Source organism: Prionailurus bengalensis, chromosome B1, assembly GCF_016509475.1.
Source record: "Prionailurus bengalensis isolate Pbe53 chromosome B1, Fcat_Pben_1.1_paternal_pri, whole genome shotgun sequence".
Classification (NCBI taxonomy): Eukaryota; Metazoa; Chordata; class Mammalia; order Carnivora; family Felidae; genus Prionailurus; species Prionailurus bengalensis.
In genome coordinates this window covers 115,379,675-115,395,028 of record NC_057344.1, presented here as the reverse complement: position 1 = coordinate 115,395,028, position 15,354 = coordinate 115,379,675, and the positions used below count along the sequence as shown (strand labels likewise).

Below are 15,354 nucleotides of genomic sequence, written 5' to 3'. Positions count from 1 at the left end.
TTGGGAGACTTAATTCTTTTCCCAACCTTGCTAGTTAGCTAAACTGGTTAGCCCAATGCAGTAAGCAGTAAATAATTTTTTACTTCAGTACTTTTGGGTTTATTCCAGACTTTAAAAAAGTCTCACTGTTGGAGTCACAGACTAAGTCTAACACACTTGAGACAAGATTATAGTACCTTTTTCTTGATCCAAGTCATCTGAACCAGTGCACCAAGATGATATGTGATCATAATTATGAGATATAATATTTGCCGTTAAAAATGGAAGAATTCTTTGCCAAGAAAGCTGACTCCATGTTGAAATATATTTAACATTCACTGGGTTTTATTTAGAGAAAAAGTAAAGTCTTAAAAGGATGGAGGCTGGAATTTTCCACAAGGCTAGAAAATCACTGATTTCTCCTTGCTGCTGGGCCAACACATCCCCTTGGACCTGATCCTTTTAGGTGCCAGGAAAGCTGGAAAGATTTAAGTTAGAAGAAAATTCAAAGGGGAAAAAAATAACTTGCCTGTCATCCTCTACATTCACATGGCTCTTAGATCTCCTCTATATAATTTTTGCAGTGGAGAGAAGAAACTTGGCTCCTAAAGGATTAAGGGGAAAAGTCTCCTAACCAAAAAATATTCTTACCTCCATCCAAGGAGTTAAGAGTTATCTGGCAATTTCATATCAAATATTAGAAGGATATGAGATTTTCATGAATATGAAATTTAGAAACCTGCTCCTTCACACATCTCATTCTCTATGGTGCTAACAAGAAAAATCACATGCTCTCCTAACATGACTAGAGAGAAAAAGGAACCCAAGAGAAGAAAGCCACTTTGGTAAGGGATGTAATGACAATTCCCAAAATTTTTATTTATGCAAGATTTTTCTTTTTTTGTTCTTTTTTTCCCGAAAGTTTATTTATTTATTTTGAGAAAGAGAGAGAGTGAGGAGGAGAGAGAGAGAAGGAGACAGAGAATCCCAAGCAGGCTGGGCACTATCAGTACAGAACCCAATGCCCTGACTCACAAACCCTGGGATCATGACCTGAGCCCAAGTCAAGAGTCAGACACTCAACCAACTGAGCCACCCAGGCACCCCTACGCAAGAATTTTCTACAGGTGAATGTAAGGCTTTCACTCAGTGTCCAAATTTCAGGTCAGCACAGTGGCATGATAAAAACCAAACACTTCTTCCTTTTCTCAGGAGCTTACTAGGTACAGTCAAACACCCCTTGTGGCTACAGCATTCCCAGCAGGTGGGGGTCCAGGCACTGGCTGATACCATCTGACACTCCTGCTCTGTTCCCTTAGCTAGTAAACCGAGTACTTTTACAGGCTTTGTGCCACCTAAATTTCACATCAACCACATAAAGCAGGCAAGAAATATTAAAATTTCTCATTTTATAAATGAGGAAACAAAGGCTGATGGAGGTTAAATACCTCCCCCCACAGCTTTGGGAAAGAATGAAGGACTTGGGACGAGACCTCAGGTCTCTGACATCTTACCCAGTACTGGTCTTCCCCACAGGTTCGCCTTCACAGGGAACTACCTGGCTCTACCTAACCAAGACTCAAATATGTTGTTCTCAACATCTCAACATCACAGAAGGACATAATTTACAGTACACATTGGCCTAGAAAAGTCCGCTGTGATAATGCCACATATATTTGGAAGGAGCACACAAAAATTTTTAAGACCTGTAAATACCTCAAGTTTTACTGGGAAAAAAAATGGTTCTATCTGGGAAGGAATAAAAATAAATTGCATTAACCATATGATACTAAAACATAATTGAAGATGATTTTCTATTACTATTATATTTCTATCTCAACTATCCTTTTGAAATAAGTGTTTCTATCACCTCTTTTTCTTCAATTAAATTTCTAGAACTAAGGAAGAAAGTACTTCTTGTGACCAGTCCTCATATGAGGGTCTAGTCCCATTCTTTTTCATTCTTGCAGCAAGCTCCCAGCTGGCTGTTTTTAGCAGTTACTTGGAAACTTAACAGTCTTTAAAGAGAGACTTTGATTTTCTGATTAAAGACTCTAGCCTAAGGTTCTCTCTCTCTTTTCACTGATGCAACAAATCAGAGAAAAGATAAAATAATAAAATACTAAGGATTATTTAGCGGACAGTTTTTGCTTTTAACATAGCATTTGGTTTGATAAAGAGAGATCACTTGGAAATATCCAAAAAAAACATACATGAAAAATTTCTAGTGCATTTTTTATTCAGCAAATCTACTGACATGTCTATTCAATGCTAGGCTGAATGGAACTATCTCATAATTCATCAGTAGTCCTTGATCAATTGACCAGCTGATCAACTATCATCAACAGTGGATAGGTTTTACTGCAGAATTTTTCAGGATTGAAAAAAAGGACTTATAAGTAGGTATTAGTATGTCAGCATTTAAAAATTTGCTTTGGTAACTGTTTCATTAAGAAGCTGACAACATGAAGGGAAAATTAAAGCTCCACTTGACCCACTCCTCCTTCTAGATTATAGAGGCTTCCCTTCAGCTACCCCTCATGCAACCTTCCTCTGTGCTAAGTAAAATTGCAATAGTCCTCTTTCTTAAAGTGAACGTAACATCAACAACAAATTACTATGATGAGGATCAAAGCCTGATTCTGAAAAACCATCATCAAGTTTCATATAGAATTATGTGTGGACATAGCTCAAAACAATGGCCAACAATTAAAAGTTTTTTAGCGTCTACCTGCCCCTGGTTAGCTGCAAAAATAAAACACATTTCTAGACTCTCTGTGACGCAACATCTCTGCCAGTCATATTTCTCCTACAGATGGGAAAAAGGGGACAGGTAGTAGGCAAAACTCTTGTTTGCTCTGTAATGCCCTTGCAATATTCCCCATAAAGATTGAAGACTGGTAAGTACCACTCCTGAGAGCTTTGTGAGTGATCTACACATAGCAAGTAGTTAATTTCAGCAGGTTTACAAGTTTAGTTTGAGTGGGTATGGTGTATAAAGGCATCATCTTACAGAGATTTTAAAATCCCCTGAACAATCCAAGTAAAACAAAATACTGGCCAAAGAAATATAATAAATATAATTTAAAAAAATAAAAAATAAAAAAATAAAATCCCCTGAACATCCTCTTAAATAGTCTGCAAACAGTCCCAGCTAGACTGGCTACATCGTCAAAATCTCTGGAGTGAGCAATGCCTGTTTCCTTTCCATCTTCTCTACTCAACTGCCCACTCTTCCTGTCAAGTCAGTGTATTTCAATATCCCTCTCTTTCTGCCCCCATGCCCCACCCAACCTTTGTGGTTCGTCTCTAGGTCATTTTCTGGCTTTACTTCTTCAAATTTTATAAAGATTGAATCACTTACATGCCTAAAATGACTTAAGAGCTTATAGCAAAGTATACAATTCCTATACTGTGACTTCATAAGGTCATAATTAATATTGAAAAGCCATCATGATCTAAAATATATTTTAAAAAGTATTTAAACAAAGTCCAGTGGCTGCCTTTTCCAAATGAGTAAGGACCTGTCAGGACAGTACAAAGCAGTACGAAGTCTCTTGACTGCTACAGTTATTAGCTTTCTATACACTCTCTGGCATAACCACTTAATAATATTCAAGACACACAAGTTTTAAATGAATATCTTCTTTTTAAAAAACCTTTACTCCCATGATAGCAGCACCTATATAATGCTGAACTTTACTTTTGCCAGGGAATAAAACATATGTGCTTTTCTGCTAACCCACGGACAGTGCTGGCTTATCTATTTTGAAATCAAAGGGAAACCAGTTTTATAAAATTCCAATCATGTCTATAATACATAAATGAGGAACAATGGGGTCAGAGAGTTATGGAATGATCTACTGCCTAAAGAAATGTCAGTCATATAAACCAAGAATGGTTCTGCCTAAAGAACTGATAGGATTAGTTTAAAACAGCAAAAACAACACAACAGGACTCAAAAAGCTACAAAATTTTCTCGACTGATGTTATGAAAGAATACTTGCGAGGCTACAAATTCAAGTCCAGTTGAACCCCATTGTGAGGTCCAATCTCGGTCCTGGTAAATCGTACATAAGTCTCCAACCACAAGATAGACTGAATCAAAATAATGGGGTTGATGAGAGCAACTTCAGGACCTGTGTGGGGGCAGGAGAAGAGGTACTTCCAAGAGCAAGATTTTCTGCAGGATGGCTCAATGGTCTTTAGTTTTAGTGAAATTGGGTTGTTCTCTTATTTTTATGAACAAACAAGAAATTTCTATTCATTTTGAAAAAAATATAGCTGAATAAAGATCACACTTCGGCTGCACGAGTGATGCAAGTACGGTATTAGCTACTGGAGGGTCAGATGTAGGTAGTATGGCTCCCTGGAACGCTTGAATAAGCAAACCATTTGGTCCTGAGATAGCTCAGATACATGAATGGTAGTTGCGGGGGAGTAAGGTGTCGCATCAGCTTCCAATTATTCAGACTAAGATCCTTCCCTGCTTTGTAGCATTACAATTAAAAATGTATCAAATGAATGAACTAGAAGAGTTTGAGGGCTCTGGGGAATTTCCCCACACATTCTCCTGATACACACATTCAAATTTGAGATAGAACCCATCTTCTTTTTTTTTTTTTTTTTTTCAGCTTTTTTTTTTTTCTGAAATTTATTGACAAATTGGTTTCCATACAACACCCAGTGCTCATCCCAAAAGGTGCCCTCCTCAATACCCATCACCCACCCTCTCCTCCCTCCCACCCCCCATCAACCCTCAGTTTTAGAACCCATCTTCTAAAACTTAAATTCTCCTGCACTTCAGGTAAAGAGGCAAATTTAATGTACTTAGCTTCGGAAAGTATGCAACTTAGAAAATTTAAAATAATTTCTCACTAAATCAAATTAAGTAGCTTCTTGTAAAGTGAAGACACCCCACCTTAAAAACCTTGCTCAAAATATAAGCCACAGTCTCCCTCCACTCTTGAATTATTACTTCTGTATTTTCAAAGCTATTCAGCAATGCACAGTGGTATAAGTGTAAGCTTACAGATAAGCATAAGCTTACCTAGTTCCTAATTCAAGATGTAGCAATGACGAAAATCAATTTTAAGCTGTTTGTGAGCAAATACAAACATGGGGGTAGGTTATCACAAAGTCATAATAGATACCTATTATATTCTGTTCATCAGAAATCAAAATGATGTTTCTCTTAAGGTAAAAAAAAAAAAAAAAAAAAAAACAACATACAATAGAACGGAGATGCTCAAACTAATGAAAAAAGATCCCCTGAACATTTTAATAGCAATGTCTACTAAAAATAAGAAAAAAAGGAAAGATGAAATGCAAACATAAACATCTTCTTTTCCCACCTAAAATTCCATCCTGTGTGAGCACAAAGAAACAATGAAGTCAGCAGCACGGTGCTGACCAGGTGTTACTGCGGTAGGTCGGTGGGTCCTACGACCCAGCTGTAACATTTGCTGTAGCTCCCCGCAAGACGTCTGCTGCTTTTCCCTCCCATGCATCTGAAGAGAAATGAGATGCTTCTCTTCAGAGGTGTTAAAAACTTGGGTAGCCTATGGGACAAATGTAAGTCTGACACCTAAGATTAATAACCACAGTACATTATGCCAAAGGGAACTTTCACTATGTTGAAGCCAGCCAAACCCCCTGCTCACATGGTATTCAGGGTATTCAGGCACGCAAGCGCCAGGACCCAAAGGAGGTAACAAAGTATTTTTTTCTTTTAATACTTTACCATTGGCCTAGAGGGACTGCCATAAATAAGACTCACAGAAAAAAAAAAGGCTTGGGAGTATGCTTTTAATAAATTCTCTAGGGTCCTTGTTCTGAAATATTTAACAAGCTTCAGCATCTTCTTACTCTCTATGAAAACGACCAACTCAAGCCAAGGTTTACTGTGCTTTAAGAACTGACACCAAATGTGTTGTTATTATTACAGGTGTTTTCTTATTAGGCCTGATTTATTTGCATTGAGAATTCGCATTTAAAATTCTTTGAGATACTCATTCATAATATTTCTGATATAAACACACCTCTAAGAATTCCAGTTCTGAAACATGTAACTAGCCAGTTAAAACTTCCCTTCAGAAGGAAAAAAGCTGGATTGGCAAAGGTGGTTCTCTTGAGTAGGTAATACTGTACTTAGGCCACAGGTAAAAGCTGTGTAAGCATCTGTATGTCAGTATTTGTCTAAAAAGGAGTAAAACGCATATAGAATTGTTAAAATGAGCTATCAACAGAAACACATCTGTGCGTGCCAATTGGCCTTAGCTGATAATCTCTGGATATGTGCAGGTTCCTATAAAAGGGAAGATTCTGTGTGAGGAAGGGGCGGTCAGGGCCCTCCCCCACCCCCAGATGTTTTTCTAGTCCTAACACCTGCGGGCAGCAGATGCCCGTAAACAAGCAGTTGTTTGTAATGCAAATGCAAGTAACGAGGATTCCTTGGGGCTACCCCCACCTTCAGCTCAAACACAAATGGTCACCCAGCTCCGGACACCCTAGATGAAAACTTATCACTGAGAATGTCAGTTACACAAACACTAAGTCCTGCTAAGGAGAGAGTTAAAGAGCAAGACGGCAGAAAGCACGGTTAGGGGTGAATAAGAGAGGCTGCTTTCCGGTTAAAGTGTTTTGGATCTCAGACACATTAAAAACAGCTGCTAGGTATTAAAAACCGAAGACTGCAACTACCCTTAAAAAAAAAAAATGGACATAGCCTTGTGGCTAAAACTGAAAAGCTTCTATAATTGTGCAAACTGCAGAATATTGCAACAAAATGTGCCTAAAATAAACAGGTCCTAAAATATAACAGAATACACCAAAACAGCAGGTAACAAGGTAAGGTAACTGTTTCCTAACCACACCCCTTTCCTCCAATCTACACCCACCAACATTTATTCTGGCCACAAATCTTTCCTAAACAATGAATGACTGTTCAACTCACTGACCTCAAAATTTTAATACGTATACTAACAATAAATACCTTCTATCAGAATTTCAAAATTATTAGTATTGGCGGGGGTGGGGGGTGGGGGTGCGTGCTGGAGACCTAAAGCAGAAAGTGCTAATTTAAAGAAAAGAAGCTTAATTTTCAATATGCTTAGGGATAATTTATCCGTATCAGATTTTTATTATATTGACTTTTAACAATTATCGTTTTGAAAGGAGAAGTGGCTGAACTAAAGAATAAATCCCACAAATACTTATTAAGCATTAATTGTGTTTACAGCTGAAAAGTGTAAGATTGTTTTAGGGGTTATCTTCTATTGTTACCAGTGCAGAGACTATAATTTAGATTTGTCAGAAAGATTATTTGTTGTTCTAAAAAGACTTTCAACAGAAATCTTCAATTATCCCTTATCTAAAACATATTCTCCTCCTTACCATCCAAAAAAAACCCCAACAAAATAAAATAGCCCAACGATAAAAGAACTATCTGAGATGTCTGCATATTTAGTTCAACAAATATAAAGTCACCTACAAATTTTAAAACTCAGAAGCATTTATACTTGGGGTGGTCTCTAAATATTAAACTGTATTTGCTTAATTAGTTATTAGTTAATATACTTTTTAGTCAGGAGATTCGTATGTATCACACAGACATCTCTATCATCAAATATTTGAAAAGCCTTTTAAAATAAAATGTGAAAACTCTATTTCATATTACAACCATCACAAGTTTGCCAAGATCACCATTTTAGCTGCTACATGAAAATTAGAAATATCTTATACCCTACTTGAAAGTTCAAATATCTTTTGGAAATTTATGGAAAAATAATTACATTAACTTCTAAATCACAGTGCCCACACATATCTCATGTACCTCTCGTTCTAACAATCAAAGACTACAAATAATCACAAATACTCTTATTTGTTCACAATTGATTCTTCTCTCTGCTCCTTTGCTGAATCTTCTAGATCCCAGAGGTATTAATACCAGTACTTTCCCCAGATGTCTGTGATTTTTTTTTCCCCCCACTTAGTGGAAGCACTGGACTAATAAGGCAAAGACCATAGGTTCCATTTTCACAATCCTGGATTTCTCTCCCTGGAGGAACAGACTAAACCCCTAATCCCCAAGACCCACACATACATGTTCTTCACTGGGGCTTAGGTGGCAGAGGGAGAATAAGTCTGAAATAGGGTAAATACACTGATGGATCAGTGAAAATCCATCACTACCACAGAAGGGACTATTCTCTGGGAGAACTCCAGTCACCAGTACATTTCACATTCACATACTATACAAGTTACCCTTTAGGTGTTTTCCTACTGTATAAAGGAGGTTTTCGCTTCCCAACAAAGAAAAATAGCATCAAATAATGTATCTGAGATTCTTCACAGTGTTAAACATTTGCACAATGTAGTTATAATGCCACTGCATTTTTTAGAACTTGAAAAGTTAAGTGAGCCATGAGATAAAAAGAACAATTTTCATTAGGATTATCTTCAAATGATACTGTCTCAACAACTGACAATAGAGTAAAAATACCTCATCCCCACCTGACCCCCAACTGATTTGTTAAAAAACAAAGGGTAATACAATAAAACGAAACACTGTTTTAAAAGCTGAAGTAACATTCTAAATGTTCAACTACAAATGAGCTAAAGTAGTTCTGATTCTAGATGGTTTATGGGCAGTGAAAACTATACAGTACTTAGTTAATTGAAAAATTAAATCAATTTTCTCCTGTCATCAGCATAAAAAGCACAATACTCATAAAATCATGAATTTGTTGACTTAGCTTTACTTGATTTCATGATAACTGGAGCTCTGTTATTTATTAATCTTAACCAATAAGCCAAAAGCTAAAATTCCAAAAGCAAGACATCAAAGGTAGTAAGTACTCTTTCAAGGCAGCCATTCTTCACAGCAGGTCTTATTTAGTAATGACCAGTCACATATAATGAGAGTATTTCTAAAGTGTTTTAAAAAACAAACATTTTGCTAACATACAAATTAACTTCCACTTCTGAAAATAATTTGCAACATCAGCATGTTACTCACTGTTCTTGGGATGGGTGGAGAAAGAGATCCATTTGACATGTATGGGTCATTATTCATATTTGGCATCATTATGTACCCAGAATAACTTGAGTAGGAGGGTCCCTTGTTGTAGAGGCCTCCATCTGGATGCTTTCCTGAGAGAATTCAAATAACAATCAATGATGCATTGATTTCCTTTTTATATCACTGTATTTTCATCTGAAAATCTAATAGTGCTATGACAAATCAGACCTTATACAAAAGACTTGTTTACAAAATACTGTAACTGGATTATTATGCTCTATTTTAGATTGACAGTATTTATTCTCTTAAATGACTTAGCAGCAAAACAGATGTTTTAAAAACATGTGGTTCAATTTACTTCCACTACTGATGGGTGTTTTTACAAAAATAAGTGTTATTCATCTTACTTAATTTGCTCTAAAACTAACAAACTGGACCAAGAAATATAGGCACAGGGAAAAACACACACAAATCTAAAGCTATATTATAAACATATAAGGCCATCTGGCTACACACACACACACACACACACACACACACACACACACATTTATACACCTGAAGTTATGCTCCACCTTATCGGCAAACTCAAAAACTCTACCCCTGATTGTAGATTTCTAGAAAATTTCTAGATTTTATCAAGAGAAAGAGTTGTGTCTAGTACATGGACAACTAATCAAATTTATAAAGGATTAACTCCAGGAGACTTAATTTTATGTACTACACCATTCTGCCAAAGAAATCTGTGTGTGTTTACTATATACATTTCTTCTCTTTAATCTGTATAACTACTTTGTAGCTCAGAAGAAAGTGTGATATTACAGTTCTCTTCCCTTCTCCTCCTGGCTGACATATTGTATGCATGAACACTTCATTCTGGTCAGGCTGACTGTAAGTAAACTGGAGAACAGAAATGCAGACTATTCGAAATGAAAACCCTACAGATTATTTTAAAGTCACAGGGAGCTCTCCTTAAATCTAAAAAATATATGCAATTTTTAAATTTTTGAGCAAGAATTAGAAATGGGGAGAAAGTCTAACATGTTCCATATGCAAAGTTCCTAATTTTAAGAATAAAGTTTTATATTTTTACAAGTTAGATTCGATTTACTGGGCCATATTCAGTCCGTGCATTCACTGCCTGCCCTCTCACTGTAATAAGAAATAGCAATTTTACAAAGGAAAATCCATTTGAAACTATTTCTTGTTGGAAAATAAATTGGTGTAGACTGTCACTCTATAACAATGCAGAAAAAAATAAGCCAATTAGAACTTTGGCTAAAATAAGGAAAAGAGGAAAACTTATTATAGACATTTCCTCTTCCACATAGTCTGGAAGCCAACTAAAATCCAAAGGCCCCTAACTCATTCAAGACAGTTTTAAAATTATGTAAATATACATTAGACATAGGCAGTAAGTTCACTGGATTTTCTTTCCCATTTTGTTAAAAGTGTTATTTTATTAAAATAGCACAGTCACATCACATCCGATACACCTATATTCACAAATTGCACGTGAGATTATAAATTTGGGAGAAGCAGAATTAGTGTCTTACCGTCATCAGGGTGTTCTCTGGCCTTGTCGTGGTAGGACTCCTGAGAGGTTTGTGCTTGTCTGGCCACCTAACAGCAAGAACCCCCATGCCCCCAAAAGAGAAAATCAACTTAGAGTTTGTAGTAAGTGTGTGTCCACTGGTCATTCAAAGGACGAGGACTGGGTGCAAGTCAATGTACCCATTTTACCAATCTAAGAAGGATAGGCTAGGGTTGAGAACGGGGAAATCTTTTGCTTTTTCTTTCCAACACAAATTTTTCGGTGACTATTATCTACCCAGGACTAGAAAGTACAAAGAATGATAAAAACAATAATATACTAAATCTGGGAAAGACCCACACGGTTGTCTGATTGCTACAATGCATCAAGGCTACTTGGACACCTGATATGATAGGAGTTGGGGCTTAATGGGGTTCATCCTTCTGATAGCTTCCTTAACCACAGTTCACTTCAATCAGTACTGATTAAAATCGGGCTGAAATATCATTTTACAACTAAAAGTACATTTTAAATAGAAACTATGCACTCACAGATGGAGGTCTTAAGGCAACTTGTCCCAAGCAAGTCCCAGCAGGAGCCCCCCACTCCTTATAACCTACCATGGCAGGCTGAGTGCAAGCCGACAAGAAAAAAAGTGAACTATTTCTGTGGTTAAAGGGAGGAAAATTTGAGAGTTGGGTTATAAATATCTAAAAGGTAGCCCAGCTAATATCAATTCTGGTAACCACCATCCACCCAGCCTCAACCACGTGCAAATCAGTGGTATTACCCCTTCACCATCTTCCCTGGTCTACCCCGTGCCCACTTACCACCACAGCAAAGATTAACAGAGCCCTAATCCCTGGGTTCTATGCTTCAAGCTGCAGAGCCCTTCTTTCCAGAGCAGAAACCCAGTATGTGAAGCGGGTGGCAAATTTATTCATGGAATAAGGAAGGACAAGCAAAATGAGAAGAAAAAAGAGACTGTTCTACAAATACAAGGTTGGCCCCTAAGTGTTTTTTGGACGTTACTTGGTTCCTTGGCCATATGTCCTCCCGGTAATCTTCTACCCCCAATACATAGTCACAAACCTTTTAAGTGGGGTTGGGTGTACCCTAGCTCCCTTCCTGACCGCCCCCCCCCCTCAAATTGGCATGTTGGAATGAAAGATTCGAGGATAACGAACACCTTTGTGTGCTCCTAAGAACCCAGGCCCCCAGCCTTCCAAATGCATACTCACCCCTGCCATTGGGATACAGAAGGTAACTCTGAAGTGTTCTTAATCGTGTTGTTTAAAACCAAAAATGTCCCCGCCCCCAAAACCACACGCTTTCTTTTTGGGGGCAGAAGGATGCCATTTAAGGGAAAAGGGTATACCCTCTAAGTTTCTTTGGAGGGAAAAAGCGTTGGTGAAATCATTTGAGTGTTAGGACTTTTCTACCGGATTTCCTCCAAAGCGTTTCCCAGTTGTTAAAAGAGGGTGGCCAGTGGAGTGTCGGGTATCAGGGTCCATCCGCCCACCAACCCCCCCCCCTTCTGAAACTCCCCGCCGCCTGAAATAGCCCTTCCGCGCCGTCCCGCTTGCGGCTTTCTCTTGCCGGCACGCACGTGTCTGTATTTACTCTACTTGGGTTACCTGCGCTATCGCCCGCAGCGGGCCAGGAGATCAGATAAAGCGCTTTTCACCCTTCCCTGTGTGGGTGCCCTGGCTTCCGCCACATCGCGACTTTCTCCTTTTTTTCTGCATAGATTTAAGGCCTGATCCAGGCCCCAAACTACCCCAAATATAAGCGCTTTTTTACTTTAAGTGACCGGGGTTGGAGAAAAGCAGTGTTGGCGGCGGCACTGGGAGGCTTCCCGCCCTGTGGTGGCTGGGCTCGGTGCGCCCACGGCTCCCTGCAGCCGGCCTGGGCGCTGGGACTCCGGCAGCCGCAGAAACCCAGGCGCGCGCCCCCTGGGCCGGCCGGCTCCGCGCGAGCCCCGCTTCGCGGCGGTTGGGACCGCCCCGCCTGTCCTCGGCCCACGCCCGCCTCCCCTTCCTTTCTGACAGCGGCTCTGCTCGTCTCTACCTAAGCCTTTGGTGGTTTAACGCACTTCTGCAGACATCTACCGAGAGAGATAGCGGGTGCACTTTATTTTCCGTCCTACGGAAGAACTTCTCAGCGATGTTCAGACATCCTCGCTTTAATGCATCGCACCCTCGCAACCCCACTAAAAAGTCCGCACGCAAGACGTTAGGGGTTAAGGGCGGCTTCTGCTGCCCACAAACCAACAATTCAGTCATCGAACCTCAGAACTGACCCACTTGGAGTAACCTTCGCTGCACTTCTCCACCTCCCACCGACACCCACACACACGAAGAATGTTGGCCGGGAGGCCCATCCAACCCCCCCCCCCCCCAAGCCCCCACCCCAGCAAACGGAGGACCTACTCGGGACCCATCAGTCGACGCTCCCAGAATCTCCGTCCCTCCTAATTTTCCCCGGGACCCGCCACGCCTCTCGGACCTTAGGGCAGCGGCCCGCTCACCTCGTGTCCGTTGCTGGCCGGGATGATTTCAGACTCATTAACCAAGGAGGACTTGATGTCGGCTAAGTCGCCTTCCTCTTCGGGGTGACTGATCTCGGCGAAGATTTTCTCCTTCTGAGGATCGCCCTCATCCTTGAAGGGGATCATCTCGTCGGTGGCGCAGAGTTCCGGGTCTCCCCCGCCGCCGCCGCCGCCGGCCCCGGAGAGTTGGGGCATCCCGACCACTCGGTAATCTCCGCTCCGCTGGAGGAGCACCCGAGGCGACAGCAGGAAAGACAGGGAATCAACGAAAGAGGAAGGAGAAAAAGGAGATCTGGAAGGATGCGTGAGGGCGAAGAGCGGGCGGAAATGGGGCCGGCAGCCCGCGGCCGGAGCAGCTGCGGCGGTGCCCGAGCCCCGGCGGCCGCCCGCGCCTTCCCGCTCCGCGGAGACCGGCGCCTGCGCCCGCCCTCGAGGCCGAAGGGCACGGGGCTGCTTAAGGCCGCTACAGCCGGCGCCTCTGGGGGCGTCTGCGCTGCGTGGCGCGTGCTAGGCTAGGCTGCCCCGGGGGCCACCCCACGCCCCCAGCGTCTCCAGGGTCTGCGCGCGGAGGACGCCGGTTCCGGTGGAAGCACGACTCTCCCAAGTGCAGAGGAGGGTCCGTCGGCGCGTCTCTACGCAAACCTCTCCACCCTAGCTTCCCCGGTTGCCAATTTGGGAGTTTGTTTTCCGAGAAAGGAGGCAAGCTGGGCAAAAAGACTCCGTTTGCCTCAGCAGAGAAGGTACAAGGAGAATCAGAAGATAACGAAAAGTCCACTTCCTGGAGGATAAAAAAAATTAAAGAGCCACCCGGGTTGGAGATGTCCGTTTTAGAGCTTCTTATTTCCTTCCCTTTCGCTTCGGTTTTCCTTCTCCAGGCGCATTTAATCTGCTGGAGGAGGAGGAGGAAGGAGGAGGAGGTGGAGGAGGAGGAGGAGGAGGAGGAGGTGGTGGAGGGGGAGGAGGAAGGAAGAGAAAGAGAAGAAGTTTGCCAAGAATAAAGTTTGTGCGGGCGAGCGCTGGGAGTCGGCAGTGGAGGGTACGGCGGGGTCTCGGGGAGTCACAGCAGGGGCCTCGGACCCATATGCTTCTGCGTGGAGCTCGAGCCGACACACACACACACAGCCCGACCCCTCTTTGTTCCCGGCTCGAGTTTCTCAGTCTGGCGCTCTCGCTCGCCGCTCTCCACGCCTCCGCCGGGCCGCTCTGTCAAAGCAAAGAGCTGCACCTTCGGGTTCGCCTGGCCGAAGGGGGGGGGTTGCCCTGAGCTTGGCCGCGTTCGAGGCTCCGGGTGCGTCCAGGCTCCTCGGACCGAGAGTGCTCAACCCGGGTCCCTCCTCCGCACCCTGCCCCGCAGGTGAGCGGCTGCGCCTCCCCACTGCTTCTCCTCCTCCCGCGCCTGGCTGGCGCTGAAAAGCTACCCACTTGCGTCGCTTCTCCTCCCCCTCCCCTCCCCCGCCTCCAGCTCTCCTCGGCCGCCCGCTGGGGGGGGGGGGGGAGAACGGCGAGAAGGAGGTGGTGATTGAGGACTTTTTTTTCTTTTCCCAGAGCCTGTAGGACGAGTCCTAGTGCTGTGTGTGTGTGTGTGTGTGTGTGTGTGTGTGCGCGCGCGCGTGCGCGCGCCTAGAGGAAAGAATCAGGCAACTTGCTGAGAGAAGGAAGGACCCAGCGCTTCCTGTAACCCACGAAGAAGCACCCTTTGCCCGCGTGAAATTGACAAGAAATTCTGCTGGGAAGGTTTAACTTCAACATCTAAGTATCCCCTCTCTTGTCCCACACCCCCCCAACCCCGACCTTCCTCTGCAAGTCTCTCCCCCCACCCTCTTTCCCGCCTCCCTCTCTCTCCCTCCCTCCCTTTGGCAGGGCTACGAAGATGAAAGAGAAGCCGCCGCAGCTGTGATCGACACCACATTGATAGATGCTCTGACTGGGCGGATGAGGCGGGAATTGGGGACAGAGAGAAGGAAAAGGGGGAAATATAACAGACATTGCTCAACTAAGAGAACGGAAACAAGAAGGACAAGGAAGAGAGTTGTGGCTTTCCGAAAATATAATGTCAAAGGACAAGAGAACGCATGCTAGCAAAAATTAAATCTCCAGGCTTACCGAGAAAAATAGGACACAGAAGAAAAAAAACTGAAGACTGGATCTTAATTACCGCCTTTTAAAACAAGATCTCTTTCAGTACATCCTCACCATGGGATGTACAGAGAAAGTTGTGCTAGGTTTCTCGTGGAATTTAGGAGATACACACCACAGTGTATGGGAACC

The 15,354-nt window shown here is 42.3% G+C and overlaps 1 protein-coding gene across 4 annotated transcripts in view; it reads right to left on the bottom strand.

The window, feature by feature from the left end:
- LEF1 (lymphoid enhancer binding factor 1) overlaps positions 1 to 14,512 on the bottom strand; it is a 120,886-nt gene extending 106,374 nt beyond the window's left edge. For all 4 annotated transcript variants that reach the window (XM_043570932.1, XM_043570924.1, XM_043570946.1 and 1 more), the window contains exons 1-3: positions 13,066 to 14,512; positions 10,558 to 10,624; positions 8,999 to 9,132 (exon numbers count right to left, since the gene is read on the bottom strand). In XM_043570932.1, the coding sequence (XP_043426867.1) occupies positions 8,999 to 9,132; positions 10,558 to 10,624; positions 13,066 to 13,281 (417 nt within the window). In that variant the 5' untranslated portion in view covers positions 13,282 to 14,512. The remainder of the gene's footprint in view (positions 1 to 8,998; positions 9,133 to 10,557; positions 10,625 to 13,065) is intronic.
- Positions 14,513 to 15,354: the final 842 nt, after the last annotated feature.